This window comes from Onychomys torridus, chromosome 6 (genome assembly GCF_903995425.1).
Source record: "Onychomys torridus chromosome 6, mOncTor1.1, whole genome shotgun sequence".
NCBI classification, from domain to species: Eukaryota; Metazoa; Chordata; class Mammalia; order Rodentia; family Cricetidae; genus Onychomys; species Onychomys torridus.
In genome coordinates, this window is record NC_050448.1 from 102,394,398 (window position 1) to 102,413,181 (window position 18,784).

The 18,784-nt window shown below is 41.2% G+C and overlaps 1 protein-coding gene across 50 annotated transcripts in view; it reads right to left on the bottom strand.

Annotated features, from left to right (window-relative positions):
- The window catches only part of Ank2 (ankyrin 2), a 582,948-nt gene that overhangs the window by 78,443 nt on the left and 485,721 nt on the right, over nt 1–18,784 (bottom strand). For 47 of the 50 annotated variants that reach the window (XM_036190330.1, XM_036190288.1, XM_036190294.1 and 44 more), the window contains 8 exons: nt 16,214–16,411; nt 12,013–12,111; nt 11,439–11,537; nt 9,853–10,050; nt 6,995–7,093; nt 5,811–5,909; nt 2,045–2,143; nt 1,040–1,138 (listed from right to left, as the gene is read on the bottom strand). In XM_036190330.1, the coding sequence (XP_036046223.1) occupies nt 1,040–1,138; nt 2,045–2,143; nt 5,811–5,909; nt 6,995–7,093; nt 9,853–10,050; nt 11,439–11,537; nt 12,013–12,111; nt 16,214–16,411 (990 nt within the window). The remainder of the gene's footprint in view (nt 1–1,039; nt 1,139–2,044; nt 2,144–5,810; nt 5,910–6,994; nt 7,094–9,852; nt 10,051–11,438; nt 11,538–12,012; nt 12,112–16,213; nt 16,412–18,784) is intronic. The other 3 variants (XM_036190292.1, XM_036190305.1, XM_036190328.1) reach the window with 1 other exon arrangement.

Below are 18,784 nucleotides of genomic sequence, written 5' to 3' on the forward strand. Positions count from 1 at the left end.
AAAAATCAATCGTACAGTGCCGCTGCCTCCCATCAAAAGTGCAGTCGATATTGTGCAGCTCATTAATCATTCATAGTCTGCTCTATTTAAAACTGCATGTCACATCAACTGTATTCCATCCACCTCAATGGCTGTCAACAGGGACTTTCCGTCAGCCTATGAAACAAAATTCCTCTCTCTTCCCTCCCATCTATTAACAGAACCAAGTGTTCCCAAACACTGTATGTAGCCGTTCAAGCTTGGAGCGGCCACTAGAACCTTATTCCGAATACTTTATTTGTTGATTTGTGGTTTTATTGTTTCCATGGAACATCTCAGGTTCTGCTGTTTCTCTGCTTTACCAAGAGAAATTAAAACGCCATTGTTCATAGAACTCATGCTGAAATTAAAGTTTAAAAACTCCTCCCTGGAGCCTATGCAGAGATTAGGATGTATCACTGTCAAGGTTTGCTCTTGGGACTTTCTGGCAAGGCCAATGACTCTTACTGGCCCCTCCTCAAGAAACATCAGGCATTTTAAAGCAGTTGGAAAGGAAGGATTTCAGGCACACACTGAACACCTGCAATTTTCTTTTTATTCTAAAAAATCATCAGACATAAGGAAAAGAAGAGATTTAAGGATGCTTTGTTATCTTTAGAAGTGTATTTGACCTAGACAGGGTCTCTTCTGAGAGGCTGCCTGAGCTCTAGGCCAAGTTCAGGTTGCCTGCAGAATGTGGTACCTTTCTGCTGGCAGTGGGTGTCACAGGCAACTGGAGGAAAGAAGCAGAGGAACCAGAGACAAAAAAAATCATAGGGAAGAGGTACTTTTTTGTAGATATAAGGCTGTATTCATATGTTTGATTCACTATTACATTGAGTTAAAGACAGAAACCCTGAATCCATGGGTAAGCACATTGATAGCCACATATTCCTCTCGGTCTATTCTACAAGGCATTCAACAAAAGAAGTTCAACACAGAAGCTGCAAATGCTGAGCAAAAAGCATGTGGCGGGAAAACCAAGAGGACAGGAGCAGATCAGTCGCCAGCCCATACTCACTGTGGTGGTGGTGGTGACCTCTTCAGTCACAACCTTCAGGGTGTCAACCACGGAGATGTAGCCCAGCCGCTTAGCAATCGCCAGGGCTGTGTTACCATTCTGAAGAGACAGAAAGAGGGAAAGAGTGAGAAAGGCTAGGGAGGATTGCCTTGTGAGCCAATGAGCTCACTCTTAGCTCGGCATGAGCCAGCACTTCCTTCCAAAACAAGGCACAGCTCAGGAAAATCACTAGTTTTTACCATTACATCTAAATCTGTCTTGGTAACTTCTGTAGACTATAGCCCAGGTCACCATGGTAACACAACAAGCTTGCATCTGCCTGTGCTTTTTAATAAGAAGCACTCGATGCTTTAACCCTGAGGTTGTCAAGCAGCTCCAAATGCTGCAAGGGCTCTTCTAAAGGCGCCTCTGGGACTGAGGACTGTGTCTGCCAAAATTAGAACCTGCTCTACTCATTGCTCACCAAGGGTCAGGCCATCTGCTGCAGGTAAGACGCTACCATAGGGACCCAGTGACAGATTTAGCTTCTGCTCTGCAGGAGCGCCAGTGCAGCAAGAAGTATACAAGCCAGCAATTCCAGCCGCCTCCGTCCCAGGCCACTGGGGACCCCGTTTGTTTAATTACACCGCTTAGTTTACATTTCAATGGCTCCACATCCCAATGAGGCAGTTCTAAACCAGCTACTCAGAAACTGGGCCCCATTAAGAAGACAGGGAGGAAGGGGGTGGGGGGGAAGCACTCACATCTGAGAGCCAGCTGTAAGCAAAGCCCTGCCAGCAGCCCAAGTGGAGGCTCCCACTCCCCAGAGACCCAACTGACTTCCTTCCCGGCAAGCACTCCCCAGAAATCACAGACTTCTAGAAAGGATTTTCCCAAAGTTTGGGGCTTTCCGCAGGCTGGGAGTTTATTGGAGGAGGATGTGTCACACTTAATCTCTGACAATTGGACACCAGGGCAAGAGAGGAGGAAGAGAAAAGTACCGGGAAGGGCCACAAGCCTCCTTACCGCAGTGGTGGCATTTGGCTTGGCCCCGTGCTGGAGCAGGACATTAATGATGTGTGTGTGTCCCTGTTGGGCAGCTTGGTGCAAAGGTGTGTAGCCATTCTGTGGACCATGAGGGTGCCGATTTGCAGAGAGAGAGAGAAGAGAATTAGTCTTATTTCACTTGTCTTAATTACAGCTGACCCATCAAGCACCTCATTGTTTATTTGGAGCACAATTTTCCCAGCAACCCATTTCTCAGCAACAAACACTCCCTCACACCTTATGGCGGACTAAACAAGAAGAGACTAGATTATGAAACATGAGATAAACAGATTCCAATTTATAACTGTCATTATATTGTAACCAATTGACATTTAAAATGCTTACACAGAGGAGATTTAAAATGAGAAAGAACAAAAGAGCTGTGACATATTTCTTAGGAAAGATAAAGAGTAAGTTGGTGCTGAGCTGAAGGTTGCTGAGGGTCACACAGGCCACTGATCGTCATGACCATCCTAACAACCCTTGAAGTCAGCTTTAGAAGATCTAAACAATGAAAGAGAACCGGACCTCATGCTTAACTCAGGAGCAGGCTTTGGTTCTAGAGGATTGCATGCACAAACTTTAGAGTGGAAAACTTCACTGGAAGCCCAATGCCCTGCCCAATAAAATGTGTCTTTAAGAACTAGAATTTTGACAGTGTGACCAAAACTTGCATGGACATGAAAGCCCCTGACTTGGAAGGAATCGCTGTTAAGAATAGAATGAGGCCAGCCTTGTTCAAAACTGCAGTAGTTGACTGGGGTGGCACAAATTAGTTATGTATTCTTATTAACTCAAAATTCCATGAAACTGAAAATAACAGAGTTACCCAATTTCTCCACAATCACTCTAGGTTTAGTTTCTATATAGAAGATCATGGAAATAACTAGCTAACTGGCAATTCCCTTCAAAAAATATTTATTTATCTGTATTAGAGCCCAAGCTATAACTTTTGAGTGGTATATTTGTATATACATTATGCTTAAAAGAATATGCACACATGTGTGCACATTTCATGCAGTGTTAGAGCAGACTTATGGCCAACATGCGTATTTTGTCATTTTGACAATATAAAATGTCTGATTAGAGTGTCATAAGACCCCTTCTATATAGTCACAGTGGCCTTTCTGTGTATGGAAATGTCATCATGTAGAAGTGTCTTTCTGTCCAGGTGTCCCTAACTCTGTCATGTTAGGAGTCTGACACCTGATATAGATCCCTACAATAAAATAAATCCAATGCCCTGAAAATACAGTTTATTTTAAAAGACTCTGAGAACCCTACAGTTATTATAAGACCCTGCTCTCAAATCAGGCAATCCATGGACATTTGAGAAGGTCAAAGTAAGTAATACTTTTTTTTTCCTAAAAAGTCTTCCTTTCCATTTTATTTATAATATTCAGTCAAATGAATTTAACTTACTTCTTCATTATCACTCTAGCTAGTTCACTTAATAGGCATTCACTAACCATGTGTTATGTGCGAAACACTTTAGTATATAAATCGCATTCCATATACTGAACTAATATATATTAATATACTTTAAAGATAGACTACCTACATAAATAATACTAAATTATAATTAGTCATGGTTAAATAACAGTCTGGCCCCACTGTAGACCATATTATATGGAGTTCTCAGTGACTGACCCCTATGGTCTGGAAAAATGACCCTTGGGTGTGATTTAATCTAAACTTCACCTGAAGCTCTGATGAGTGAGAATATTCACCAGAAGTTTGAGAAGGTCTATAACTTCATATTGACATTGGCTTGAGGGTTATGCGACTTTCTGAGCCACTGGCACACCAGCCTCAAATCTACCCTTCTACTGAGGATGAGCAAAGGTCCAAATCCCTCACACTTCCATTTTTCTCACTCCTAATACAGAAGTGGCTAAAGGTCTATGCTTTAAGAAGGACCAAATAAGTTTTCCATGAAGATACGTGTAGCTCATAAGGATTGTATGAAAATGCTAGTAAGATGTGTCATTTCCTTATAGACAATCTTTGTATCTTTGCAGTATGTCTAGTAAGATGTGTCATTTCCTTATAGACAATCTTTGTATCTTTGCAGTATGTCTGATCAAAGACATTTCCAATTTGTACTAGAGTTTAAACCCTTTTCACAAGTCCCGTTTGTTTCAATCTAATATGACAGGGTTTTGTTATAATCCTAAGCAAGTAATGATTTCATTTTTTAACGTTTACATTTCTTAATCTTTATGCCAAGTTTTATAAGCAGTTATGGAGTAAAGGCAGTACACATGTTTACATTCTAAAAGCAATTAAACAATTCTTTAGTAACTATGGGTACACATAAAACATCAGGAAGAAAATACAATTCCTTCTGCAAAGGTATCATTCCATGCAGAAAAAAATTCTGAAGAACTTATTAACAGATTGCCTATGAAGACATACATCTGTCTACTGCACTGAAATATACAGCCGTAAAAGTTATATAGTTCACATCCCTAAAACATTAAAAGGAGATTTTGTTTTTATCTTAATCAAATGTTTCTCTGGTGCAGATCTAATTCCACAGAGGCCCAGACACTATAATACAGTGCTTAGCATCTAAATATTAAAACCATCTCGGTGGGCAAACACTCATGAAACCACATAAACCTTTGCTAGCACTGCCAGTGTCTCACTGCATGGTGCATTTGTACATTTCTGTCTGTTGTGACTGTGTATGAGCCAGCTCAACAAAAGAGGGCACTAGGAACTACAGCCTGAGGAGCCATAGGGAAACTCTTCAATATGCACCAATGAAAGTTTCATAGAAATGTGGAGGCCAGCAACTACACAACGGCCATTGTAGGGCAAGATTGGAAGTTTGAATTTTAAGTGTTATAGTATTATTTACAGTTTTCAAAATACAATATTTTTTAGATTAGTCTATGAACATGCTTTTGCACAAAAGTGATTTTGTTTCTAAGAGGACAGAAGGAAAAACTCTGATTTACAAAACATCTAGTATTGATTTCTAATTAGTACCATCGTGGAATGATGGCACTGAAACACCTGAATGTTCTCTTGTGGATGCACCTGAACTGGGGCAGGTTTTCCTGATGTGTGAGCTCAAACACACCATGCCACATTTCTCAATGAGTTGCAAAGTTATACCATCCATCAAGAGCAGCAGTTACACCATGCTTTTCTCTTGAACTTGGACCAATCTATGTGCACTGAGATATTGGTGATGGTCTGACTTGCCTTGTCCAAATTGGACCTTTGACCTATGTTATGCAGAACTGTTAGGGACCTGACATCTCTGAGTTATCCCTAAGAACTTACAATTACCACATCATGCTCCCAAAGAGACAGTTTATTTAAAATGGGATATATGCAGTGTGAGCTGCGCAGGTCTGTATTTCCACAGTTGGAGATATGGGGTAGGGGATGGGACCAAGGACCCAATACAGTAGAGGAGGTCTGGAAGGGCTTCAGGATGGTCTCTGAGGATCAAGTGTATCCTGAAGTAAATTGATAAGCCAAAGCTGTTTTAATTTTATAACACAAACAGTTCTGAAGCTGACCTCCATGGCCATCAAAGGTTTATCAGAATGGAAAGCCCTAAACAATCAGAAAACTACACTGCTTCTTCAAAATTTCTTTGGAAGGTTGAGAAAGCAAAATTAAATTTAAACCAAAAAGCAACTTGCAGCTGTTGTGGAGTATCCTGATTGTACCCTGGGCAGGATGCGTTTGATTGTCAAGAAGGAAAATGAGCATATATTTTTACCTTGGTTTTTGCATTGACATTTGCTCCCTGTTTGAGAAGAAAGTTGACCATTTTCACATTTCCATAGTGACAGGCCACGATTAAAGGAGTATAACCAAGCTGTAATGACACATATTAAGTGTTAACATATTAAGTACAAGTATTATACTTCTAGTAGTTAATCAGCAAAGGTAAGGTTTCAGTTATTGTACATGGTATCCTTTGGTTGCAAATATAGGATGAACAGTCGCTAACCACACAGAACTTTACATCAGCATGGGAGACAAGACATACAGATGACTTAACTTTGATATAATAACTGACAAGTGCAAAATGATAGGATATGTCCATGGGAGGGAGAAGACTCTAGTAGTAGAAGTAGGTGGAGATGAGCAAAAGATGGTGGGAAGAATGGAAAGATGTGCAAAAAAAGAGATGTCTTCCAGACATGAGCTACTCATTGCACTCATACACTTACTGAGCTTTTGTATCTACACAAACTTGCACAGGATTGGGCCCATCCATATTTTATCCTGAATGAGAGAGGGGGCCCATGAGGCCCCATCCCTCCCAGAAGGGCTGTTCAACATTAACACTTGTCTGGGGAGAGTGTTACTGTCCTTAGTAGTGTAGCTATGGATAAACTGTCCTCACTTCGTGGAATAACTTCCTACCTATGTGCAGATAAGTAGGTCCAATCAAACTCATTGGCCCCCACACAAAGGGAAGGCAGGGGAGCTGAGAGGGCATGTTGAGAAGAAGGGAGCTGGTGGGAGAGGGAGGGGTGGAGGGAGGGGGATAAAGGAGTTAAAATTATTACAACTCATTATCTAAGTACTACGCGACACAACAACAACAACACAAGAATGGCTAAGAGAACAGCAGCACAGAGAGAACCAGCCCTCCTCAAGGCCAAGAGCATGACACAGAACAAGGACAGGAGCAAAGCACTGAGGCAGACGCAGGAGTTAAAAGCTGAAGTGAGAAGGTGGAGGACAGCCTGCAGAACCGGAATCTTAGGGTAAGCCCTGAGGCCATTTTCTCCACTCTGATCTGATTCGGGCAGACACAGGGAAGCATGAGGTTTATACTTGAGAATGAACTTTTAAAAAGAGGGACCCGGGGCCTGAGCTGCCCTGAATGAGGCCAAGCCAGAATCTGGCAAACCAGAACTGACGACAGCATTGTGCAGAGATCTGCCGCACCTTTGTGGAGGCGTCCTGGTCAGCCCCGTGTTTGGTGAGGATGTCAGCAACGTTCACTTTATCTTCCTGGGCTGCGAGGTGCAAGGACGTGAGCCCACTCTGCAGGGAGAATGGAAGCAAGGGAATACATCAGAGAGGGGAGCACACTGCCATCTATCTACAGGCTCCTGTCTTGAAAGGAGTTGGAAAAACGTACTGAAAGGTGCTAGGCAGGCTGCTGGGGGTGGGGGGCAGTCATCAAAAATCTCATCCAGTTGTGAACCTGTGAACCACAATAATGATTGGCTTGACTAGATATGCCCATGGTGCAACAGCGGTACAAGTGTTACCAAGCTCACCAATTGCTTTATTAATGGATTTCAGGCTCAGTCCATAGGATAAAACATGCATGCTTGGTGCTGGAAATCTGGCTACGAACCTGGGCTGGGTGGGGTTAGCTCACAGGCCCCAGGAGTGAATCGACTACTATTACTTGTCTAAGTGGACACAATATCAAATATCTACCTATATTATTAGTGCAGCTTTCTGATCTCACCAGAGGAGTTTCTTTATGTAATAGATAGTGGTTAACATAGAAAATTATAACTGGCTAAAGTACAACAGAATAAGTATCTGTGGACTACTTAGCCACAAACAGGACATTGATATCATCCCCATTTCCAAGACTCTGGGTCCATCATGGAGGAAGGGACAAAAAGATTGTAAGAGCCAGATGCTGCACAGAAGCAGAACAAAACAATGTCTTCTGGAGATGACAGGTCTGTTGTTCTCAAGAACTCACAGCAGCTGAGGTTGCTAGCACAAGACCTACACACGATGTAGCTAGCTAATATTCTAGTATGGAATGAGAAGAGGGCCTCATGACCCCCTAACTGAGGAGATATGGACAGTTTATAGCTTCTGGGGATGGGTGATCCAGTTTCCTTTTGGGAGTATGCTCCCTGGTAGGTCAACTGCCACCAGTGCATGGCAGCACAAATTGGACTCCAAGGGTTATTTTATTTTTAAAGAAGACAAGAGATTAGAAGGGGTTGGAAGATGGGGAAATAATGGGAGAAAAAATATGACCAAAATACATTGTATGACATTCTCAAAGAATTAATAAAATATTATATATAAAAAGATTTTAATCTATTCAAGATGGCACTTAATGTTTAAATAAGTTTCCCCTGATGGTTTTCAAATGAATATATTTTTAGGTAGACAATAAACAATTGCATGCCCCTTTTGTAAACTGATATTAAATAAAATATTTTGTATCTCAGTGTCAGGATTTCCCCACCTGGGCAAATGACTGCCTGAAAGGCAGGATTTAAATGTGGTTCAGACTTTGCTTATTGTCTGGATGATATTAGCTTTCATTGTTAGATTTTATGTACCTTAATTCATATATTGATGCTACTTGAAGTTGGTGTCATAGGGTGGACTTGGAATTCTAGGGGTCCCTGACGGTGAAGCACCCATGTCCTATTTGTGATGCTCTCCACTGCATCATTATGTAACAAGAAAACCCTCACTAGCTGTTAAAGATGTGCTCGTGCCATCCTGCTGGACTTCTCAGCCTCCAGAACCATAGCCAGTCCAAACTCTTATTCTTCATAAAGTTCTCAGTCCCAAGTATTTTTGTCAAGGCAAAAGACTAAACACATTATACTTTAAGAAAGGACCTGGGAGAACTTTTGATAAAAAGGACTTTCAACATGAAGATGAAGAGTACGATGGGACACTTCTGAGTGATAAAGACAGGGACCAGAGCTCTAGATGCAGTTGAGTCAATCTATCCGTATCTAAGTTCTTCTAAAGAGTGCATGTTATATAACGCTGGTTAAATGTTAGTAAGCTAATTTGTAATTGATAGTCTAAGAGTACTGGTTAATTTACCAGTCACATGTTGAAAGCATAGTACTTGTGGAAAATCCTAAGAAGCTTTTTTGTTTTTTTATCTTGCCCTATCGCATGGTACAGACAAAAAGCACCAAGAGACTCAAATGGTTGGTTAATAAGTGCAGACTGTAATTTTCAGTCTCTCAGCAGGTGGCTCCAGGTTGATATAAGTAATTAAATCTATAGTAGGCATACATTTTCATGTTTGAATGATTTTTCCTTTTTAACCTTGACTATTATAATTAACACGGTCATCTACAAAGGCTATTCACTGGGGGGAAGTGAAAATTACTGTAGGGATTTCTCTAAAAATAATTTCTAACCAAAGCCACTACCTAAGGTAGGCTGAAGGTGGCTTAGCAATCTGTATTTCACTAAGTTCTCAGGCCACAACATAGAGGTGATGCTGTTGTTTGGCTTGGGTGGTACATGGACATGCCAGCTCAGGTTCACCTGCAGAAGCCCAAGCTCCAGTTGGAACCACTCTCTTGTCCGCCTCTGTCCCTGGCTCCCTAGCCACTTTCTTACTGCGATTTGCAATCACAACCAGCAGAAACTAGGGCACTGTGGCTGCTGAAGTGCAGTGATCTTAACTCCTGGGAACTATGGGCTAGCCTCTTGAGATGCTCACACTGCACTAAGAATCTGAGAATGCAGGGCAGCACAGAGAGATAATGAAACCGACTGGAGAAGAGAAGCCCCACAATGCAGACTGATGGAAAGTGAACCCATGGGAACCACTGGCATCATCCCCCAGCTTTCTAGCTCTCATAATTTTGCCTTCCTTGCAATTTTGGGGTTTCTGACATAGCCCTGCTTCCTTTGTGTGTACATGTGCGCACACACACACACACACACACACACACACACACACACACACACACACACCTTTTTTGTTCCAAATCATCTTTGCTTAGTTTCTATTTAAATTTCTCTAGTGGATTTGATTGAAACCAGAGTCTAGAAAACAATACCTTGGTTGACATGTGGATATTGGCTCCTTTTTCCAGAAGCAAGGTGACCATATCTGTGTGCCCCTCTTGTGAGGCCAGATGCAGTGGAGTGACCCCTTGCTTCGTCACAGTGTTAGTCTCAGCTCCATAGTTCAGTAGTGTGGAAGCTATCTGCATCTGATTCTTCTTGGCAGCAATGTGTAAAGGAGTATAACCATTCTATAACAGAAACAAAAAGATGGATATGACACACACATCGCACACAGAGAGAACACTTAGTAAGTGCTCACATATTTATCTCCCATGGTAATAACAACATATAATCATCCAGAAAAGATAAACATAAGTTGACAATCAATTCAAACTCTTAGTTATGACATGCTTCGATCTAACCATACCCAATCTTTGCAACCAAAGACAAAATATCCCCAAGTATACTCTAGAACAGATACAGACATAAAAATATCAAATCTGAAAGTCTCTTCCTAATTAGATTCTCTCCCAAACAAGAAGAAAGGACAGCAGCCACCTCTTCTGTGTGATAGGCCTTAAGTACCTGGTGGTGGATTTCATCTCTGTCTAAAGACTTCTCTAGAGTCTTCTCTCTTTCAGGCAAAGCATCCCATTCCTTCAACTCTTCCCGACCCCTTTGATCAGTTCTAGTCCCCTCTCCCTGAAAGATGACCTGCTCCGAGCTGGCTGTGACCTTTCCATAATGCTCCCGAATCATGCAGTCTCACACCATGAATTCTACCCATCAGCTACGACTGTAACCACACAGACTCTAATTGAGTAACTCCTATGGTATCGTTACAATACTTGTACTCAAATGATTCTAACTGGAGTGTTCTTTACACACCCTGAGCAAATTCTGTGGAAGTCCTAGAATAAGCCAGGCTCTGTGATGGGTAAAGGAACGCAAAGGTAGACAAAATTTGTGTTGTTAGGAATCTAATATAGCACTACTATTTTCTAATCATGATAAATATTTTAAAATATGATTTTAAATGAGTGAGGGAAAGATGTAACATTCATGTATCTTTCTAACATAAAAATATATTTGTAAACAGCATAAACTAAGATAACCTGTTGATAGGTAACCAGGCTAGGTAGAAGCTATGTTTGATGATAGATGAAAGATACACACCAAGAAGGGATTGGTCATCTAGAGACCCAGTTAAAAGTATCTACAATGCAGTTGACCCAGATGAACATTTAAAAAGTAAGGAAAAAGGAGACTCCTTATAGGGGCAGAGTGAAAAGTTTGATGTGAGAAGGAATGAGGGTATGGAAGTTATGTTTTATAGGCAAGAAGGAAAAACCTATAATGCCTTTGTCAAGTTATGTTTCTCAGTATCAAAAAAACTGACGGCTAGGAATAAGATTAATCTCCACAAGCTCATATGCATATTTTCAATCGATAACATCCAGCTTCAAAAATTGCAAAAAAAAAAAAAAAAAAAAAAATGTTTTAGACACAGTGATTGGTAGAAACACTTAAAAAAATGTTACCAAAAATTATTAATGTTCCAGTTATTTAAAAGCCAAGCCGTGTATACTCAGATTACTGCTACAGGGCACTGGGAATGCTAGGCTGTGGTCCTCACCTTGGCAGTGGCATGAGGGGAAGCACCCTTCTCCAGCAGCAGCAGCGCCACCTTCTGGTTGTCATAATGAGCAGCAACATGGAGCGGGGTAAGGCCATTCTGTAAGGGTGGTGTTTAAATCTCAGCATTAATACATTAGGGTTAGCTGCTCTGAAGCTACCAGGATGCATGGACGGTGCTATCAATGAATTACATGTTAATTAATTATTAATATGGTCAATGGAATGAAGAACAAACAGATACATAATTTTCATATTAGAAACAAAACTCAAATTGAGAATGTTTGCACTGAAAATTAGCCAGGGACAGTTTTCGGGTCAAAGTTAAATTTCTGTGTACATCGCAGGATTATTCTTGATTTGAGAAGTTGTGGGCCCTTTAGGATAAGAATACATATTAGAGGCACTGCAAAAAAAAAAAAAAAAAAAAAAAAAAAAAAAAAAATGCTTTTCAATTGCAGTGTACATCAACAGTCAGTCCACTTTTGCCTGGGGCATTCATCTTCATTTCTGATGTGTGATAAAAAGGAATCAACAGAATTGAATGATAAAAACATACTACGGAAACCACTTACCTTCCCTGCTGAATCTGCGGCTGCGCGGCGCTGCAAGAGAAGTTTTGCCACATCCAGGCTTCCATACTTGGCTGCTACATGCAGGGGAGTGAAACCCTTCTATAGTGTGACAAAGAAATGTGAAAATCAGTTTGTTTGTTTGTTTGTTTGTTTGTTTGTTTGTTTGTTTGTCTTTAATTCAGTTCCTTACAACATTTTTGCTAACCCATTAAGCAAACACTGTTGATTCTCCATTTGTGAGAAATGATGGCATGAAATCTGTTAGTCATGGATAAGTAAGAGGGTTAGGAACGAAACTTAACCAGAACTGGCAGGAGCGTTGCTAGGCTTGATGGAGTTAACAACAACAAATGTATTTGAAGTCTTGGAGCCTGAAACTTGACAGTAACAATTTGAGATTCATACTCCACTAGTGTCAGTATATGGCTCTGATTTGTGAATGGAAAACAAAATACCAAAAGCCTGTCTTTCATCTTGCCTCTGAAACGAACACAACCAAGTAAACAGCTAGCTACCTTTGATTTCTTATAGTCTTTTTTTATAATACTCTTCATTCAAAATATTCTATTAAAAATATTTTTTAATACTCTGAAATTTATCCCCTTTCCCAGAAGACCATGCTGTCCAAAAGACCAAATTCTCTAGTCAAAGCCGTTGTCCTGGTGTGCCATTGGCTGACTAATACTAGATAGTTAACCACACTAAAGTTTCAGCCAGGAGCCTGCATGGGACCGACCTAGGCCCTCTGCATACATGTGACAGCTGTGTAGCTGGGTCTGTTTGTAAGACTCCTAGCAGTGGGAGCAGGGCTGTCCCTAAAGCTTTGGCTGGCTTTGGGGAACCTATTTCTCATACTGAGTTGCCTTGCCCAGCCTGAATACAAGGGCGGAGGGGAGCTTAGTCCCCCTGAAACTTGATAAGCCATGCTTTTGATACCCATGAGAGGCCTGCATCTTTCCAAACAGAAACAGAGGAGGAGTGGATTGCAGTGTGTGTGGGGGTGTAATAGGGGGGCTGGGGGTGGAGAGGAGAGGTGGGGAAAGGCGATGTGAGGAGGGAGGGGAAACTGCAGTTGGAATGTAATTAACTAATAAATTTAATTAATAATAAAAAATGACTGTCCTACATATTGTATATTTACACACTCATTGTCCTGTGAGCCTAACCAAGAGCAGCATGCTATAAATAAAGTGAGTCCCAGTCCTGAGCCCTCCAGGTGATACAGCTCCCCAACTGTGATGTCAATGCATCCTCCAGGACAGACACTTTAGCCACATGCTTTTCTTGAACAATAGTGGGAGTTGGAGAATTCTGACACTGACCAGAGTCTAGAAAATAAACCCAGCAAATACTTCTATACTGAACACTATTTAAGTCCCTGCACTGGCTGGCTTTGTGTGTCAACTTGACACAAACTAGAGTCATCAGAGAGGAAGGAGCCTCAGCTGAGGAAACGCCTCCATGAGATCCAGCTATAAGGCATTTTCTCAAGTAGTGATCAGCCGGGGAGGGCCCAGCCAATGGTGGGTAGTGCCATCCCTGGGTTGGTGGTCCTGGGTTCCATAAGAGAGCAGGCTGAGCGAACCAGGAGAAGCAAGCCATTAAGCAGCACCCCTCCATGGCTTCTGCATGAGCTCCTGCCTCCAGGATCACGCCCTGTTTGAGTTCCTGTCCTGACTTCCTTCAATAATGAACAGCGATATGGAAGTGTACACCAAAAGAAAAACCTTTCCTCCCCAACTTGCTTTTAGTCATGGTGTTTTGTCGTAGCTACAGAAACCCTTACTAAGTCCCCATCACTATTCAGTGACTCAAATATTCATCTCCTAACCAATATTGCCCTTTCATAGTGTCACAAGACAAATTATTTTTAATTAAGATGATTTTCTTTCTATTAAAAAAGAAACATTTGGTCTTAATAGTTCTTGGAAGAGAGTGACTCCTTCAGTTTTTTCCCTGTGTGAGACAAATGTAGGAATTATTTCTTCCTCTAGGATCCTTCCACAGAAATTCAACTGCTGTTGAGGCTCTGTTCCCTGCACTCCATGCATACAAGGGTTGGATAGTGCTAGCTTGGGATGAGATCAATTTCTCTGACACAACCTCATAGGGAGGAAGAAAAATCAACCCCCTGTCCTTACAATCCAGGCGGAAACCCTTATTAGACAAAAGTGCATAGTATTTTTACTGCAGAGTGACGGGGCAAGGATAGAAAGCATTTCTTGAGTCACGGGGCCACTTCTTTCAAAGTGAATCTCATCAGCGCATCGTCTCCCTCTGGTATTTATAAACACTTAAACGGCTATAATGATGATGAGTCACCCAACATTCAGCTGGCCTTGGTTGCTAAACTGTTCTGTTTAACAATTGCTTCTATTTTATCACCCTACTGCACTATGGAATTGGTTATTTTTTTCCATCCTAAAAATCCTTGAAAGACAAAAGACTATTTTCCATTCCTTTACTTTTACATGTATTAATTCCTCATTCATTGAGATGGCTGCCAAGTCACTATTATCACTGCACATTTGTTGCTCAGTGTTTAAGATCTGATTTTTTTCTGTTTGAAGAATTTGTAAAATTCATTCACCTTTTCAGATGTCATAATTTGAAAATGTATCAATTTATTATGTCAGAACATTTGAAAAGATGAATTTTTATGTATAAGAATATGCACCTGAATGTATGACTGTGTACCACATGGCCAGTAGAAGACCTCGAATTCCCTGGAACTGGAGTTACAGATGGCTGTAAATTTTTGGGGGGTGTCGGGTCCTCTGTAAGAGCAGCAGGTGCTCTTAAGTGCCGAACTATCTCTCCAGCCCCATGTCAGAACATTTGTGACAGGCTTGTGCTGATGGTAACTAGTAGGCTGCTCTCACTTCTGAGGGCTCAGAGGCCACACCACTACTTCAGTCCACACTTAGTAACTTCCTTCCACCCAGGCATAATGTTTACTCCTATTTATTGAGTAGTGGCATTTTAATTCATCTGAACTGCCATTGCACATGTGGAAAGTACGTTGCCCTGTGACAAGTTCATGTATTCAGAATTTTATTTGCTTTGGCCTTCTGTTATTCTGCACTAGCTCAATCTTATTTGCTCCAGCTATGTTGGCACGTTCATGCTTTATTGTAACTCATCTCCAGGTAGTCAATTTCTACTGGAATATATCCAAGAGAAGGAGAAGCAGCCCCACACTACCACGGAACTTTGAACACAGGCTAGGATATTGGTGTTAGTGTAACTCATGAACTGATGTGCGAACCTGTTCTGTCTACACACTGCAAATAACCGGGAGAAAGGTGCAGCTGGTAAAGGTTGCTGTAGTGGCTTGGATAAGTGTCCCCCATTGGCTCAGGTATCTGAACACTTGGTCCCCAGTTGGTGGCACTCTCTGTGGCAGTTATGGAACCTTTAGTAGGTACAGCCTTGCTGGAGGATGGCTTCTGAATGTTTATAGCCTTGCCTTACTTCCCTTTTTTTTCTCTGCTTTCTGGTGTGCTGGTAAAATGTGATCACCCAGGTTCCCTCTCTGGCCACCTGTTGCCCTGCCATCCCTGCCATTAAAAACACCTGCCTTCGGGAGCCATAAGCCAAAATAAGCTGTCTCTTATATAAGCTGCTTTTGGTCATGGTATTTTATCTTAGCAGCAAAGAATTAACTGATAACATAGGACACTACAAAGGAAATGAGATGCCAAATGAGAGGTACGGGGCCAGCACTGGGAAAGGCAGGATGGAGCAAAGGGAGCTGTCACTTGACTCTGTCACCTAGCAGACGGCGCTGCTCATCTAATGCAGTATTTTCTACTTCACCAGTGATGCCAGTCAACATGCTAGGGGCCTTGCCCTCGCCCTCACACACACCTTTTTTGTTTTCTCTAGAGAATATGTTTTATGGTAAAAAGGAAAGAAAGAGTGGACTTTGATTTGTGGTAATAAAATTATGACAATTACATTTCTGGATGCTTATATCAAAAGGAAGTTGCACTTTAATTAGAAGATGGGAATGCAAGACTCTTCATTAAAGATGTTATGTAAAATTTTGCAATCCCTTCTCTTCACTTAGATCATAATCTAAAATACTCAGCAGAGGAACAAGTCAGAGGCCTGACAGAGACTTTCCCTTCCCGAAACTCTTCTGCAGTTGAGCAAAGCATTAACTTGGTACTTGCATTCTCTTAGCCATCCCCCTTACCTTGGTAGCTAAGGAGTGTGCTGCTCCGGCTTCCAGGAGGACAGAGGCCACATCCACCTGCCCTTCCCGAGCAGATATGTGCAGTGGTGTGTACCCATTTGTAGTGGCTGCATCTGGATGAGCCATATGTTGTAGAAGCAGCTGGACAATTTCTGTCTTACCCAGTCGGGAGGCAATATGTAAAGGAGTCTGTTCCTCCTACAACTCAAGGCAAGAGATCAGTTAGCTGCCAGCAAACCCAACCTTACTAGGAATGTGTGCTTCTAAACACTTCACGATACCTTCTTCAAACCTCTGGGAACCTCTACTCAAAGACAAAAACTGTTACTATTCTGTCATGGCTTTTATTTGTATTTGTTATCGAGTGATCTATTTGGCCACAAAATCTCCCTTAAAATTGCAAAAAGATTTTCTATGTTTATTTGCTTGTTTGTTTGTTTATGTGCATGAGTGTCTATGTGTAAGGAAGTGCACCACACATGTGCAGTTCCTGTAGAAGTCAGAAGAGGCATCAGATCCCCTAAAACAGGAGTTATAGACTGTAGTGAGCCACTATGTGGGTGTGGAAGCCAAACCCAGTCTTCTACAAGAGCAGCAGGTACTCTTAACCATTGAGCCAATCCCTTAGATTTTTAAATAGAATGTATATTCATTAACTTGGTCACTGTTTGATGAACATCTCAAAAAATCTCTTTACTCCTTAAGTCTTCAACCCTCTCTTAGGCTTGCTTATAGGTGAACTCGTGGTTTTGAAGGAGAAAGAAATCCAGTCCAAAAATCCTAAGACCTAGATTCTCTTCCAAGAGCTTTCACTGAGAAGCAGGATTTATTCTGGGAACTGAATCAAGGGAAAAGACCCAAGGAAACTGAAAAATGCTATTCCTACTTCACTCCTGAGCCAAGGACACAAATGCTGGTCATTTTGTTCTAGGAGGACTGTGGATAAAGACTACATTGTAATATGATTTAAAGAGAGGCTGTTCCAGGAAGCGCTAGAGATGGGTCTGTGATGCACATCTAGGACTTCAAAGATGAAATAGAACTCTGGCAAAATGGAAATGGAATGAACTCTCTGCCAAGTGTTTTTGCTCTAAAACCAGAGAGGATGGAGCTGAGGAGAAGGGGCAGGAAGAACATATTCAGCAAGGCTCATAAGATCACCTGACTCTAATGTGTAGTCACGGATAATGTTCTCAGGGTTAAAAGAACTAGGAAAAACCACAGTCTCTTATAAAAATAAAATTGAGTATACCCTTAGGAATACAAAGGGGTGTATCTTTTTAATCTTCCCCAGGGTAAGTCATCATAAAAGCAAGAAGGAAAAGCTGGGAGAGCTGCCAGGGATAAGAATGAAAGGAGAAAAAAATATAATAGTTCTGTCTAAATAAATACAATACTTTAACATTATTTTTTAAACTATAGGAAGAGATGAAATGGCATCACACAAATTTCAAAGAAAGAAGAAATTAATAAGAAGTAACAATGTAATTATTTTACCAATGGAATTCAAGTTCTATAAAAATCTGCAACTTATAAATTTCTTTCATGCATGATGCATATATGGCTTGTCCTAGTAGACACCAAAAGAAAGCATACAATGTACTATTCCATAATTTTTCCAGGTAAAGTGAACAAGAATGTAATGAGGTCTCAAAGACTGTTCAAGGTCATTAAGCTATTAAAACAGACACCGAAGGTAGACACAGTAAGATGAGCAAGAAGAAACCGGTCAGGACAAGGTGAGCAGGGATGAGCAGAACAAGAGTAAATGATGAACAGAGAGGTCAGCACCAACTCTGCACCTGTGAAGAGCCTCAGTACTGTCTGCAGCTAGTTCCCCTTTAGACCTCTGCCAGCAGAGCCCAGTGGAGGTAGATACAGAAAGCAACACACTCAAATGTAGATTGCAAAACTATTTTTTTTATATTATTGACTTTATTTTATGTGTATGGGGAAATTGTGGATTTTAGAGAGTGGGGAGAAGTTGGGGAAACAATGACCTTTGGAGCTCTAGTTAACGAACAATCTCTAACTGGCTGTAGTTACTGGGTTAGTGATACTGGCTAATAACCAGCAGTTACTGGCTAAATGCTTGACTATAGTTCCCTAGTGCTCAGACCGCAGAGCAGTAAGGTACTTGTTGGTTCACTTATTTGTTTAAGTAAAAGTTAATAATGTTTTGCCTACTTTAAAAAATGTTGTGATATATTTCCATCTGAAAGTAGAAAAGGAAATAATATAATTTTGTTATAATGAAAATCCTTTAATGTTTAAGCAGGTATATAAAGTCTTTTCAGGTTTGAGCATTGATTTCTTTGTTGAAATGCAAAATTTGTATGTGCTACCCCAGGATAAAGTTAACAAAATCAAGGCAAAGAATTGGGAAAGTGCAGAAGCCTCACAAGAATGGGCAAAATTATGGAAGAGTTCCGGTCCCCTGACCCCTTCCAACACAAGGCCTTCTCAGGAAGCACAAGTGACTGGGCCACAGCCCAGACAGGAAGCAGGTGGTCTCTGCTTCACTATGGAAGCCTACTGCTTATTTTACTCCTAGGCAACCAAACTTAGGGA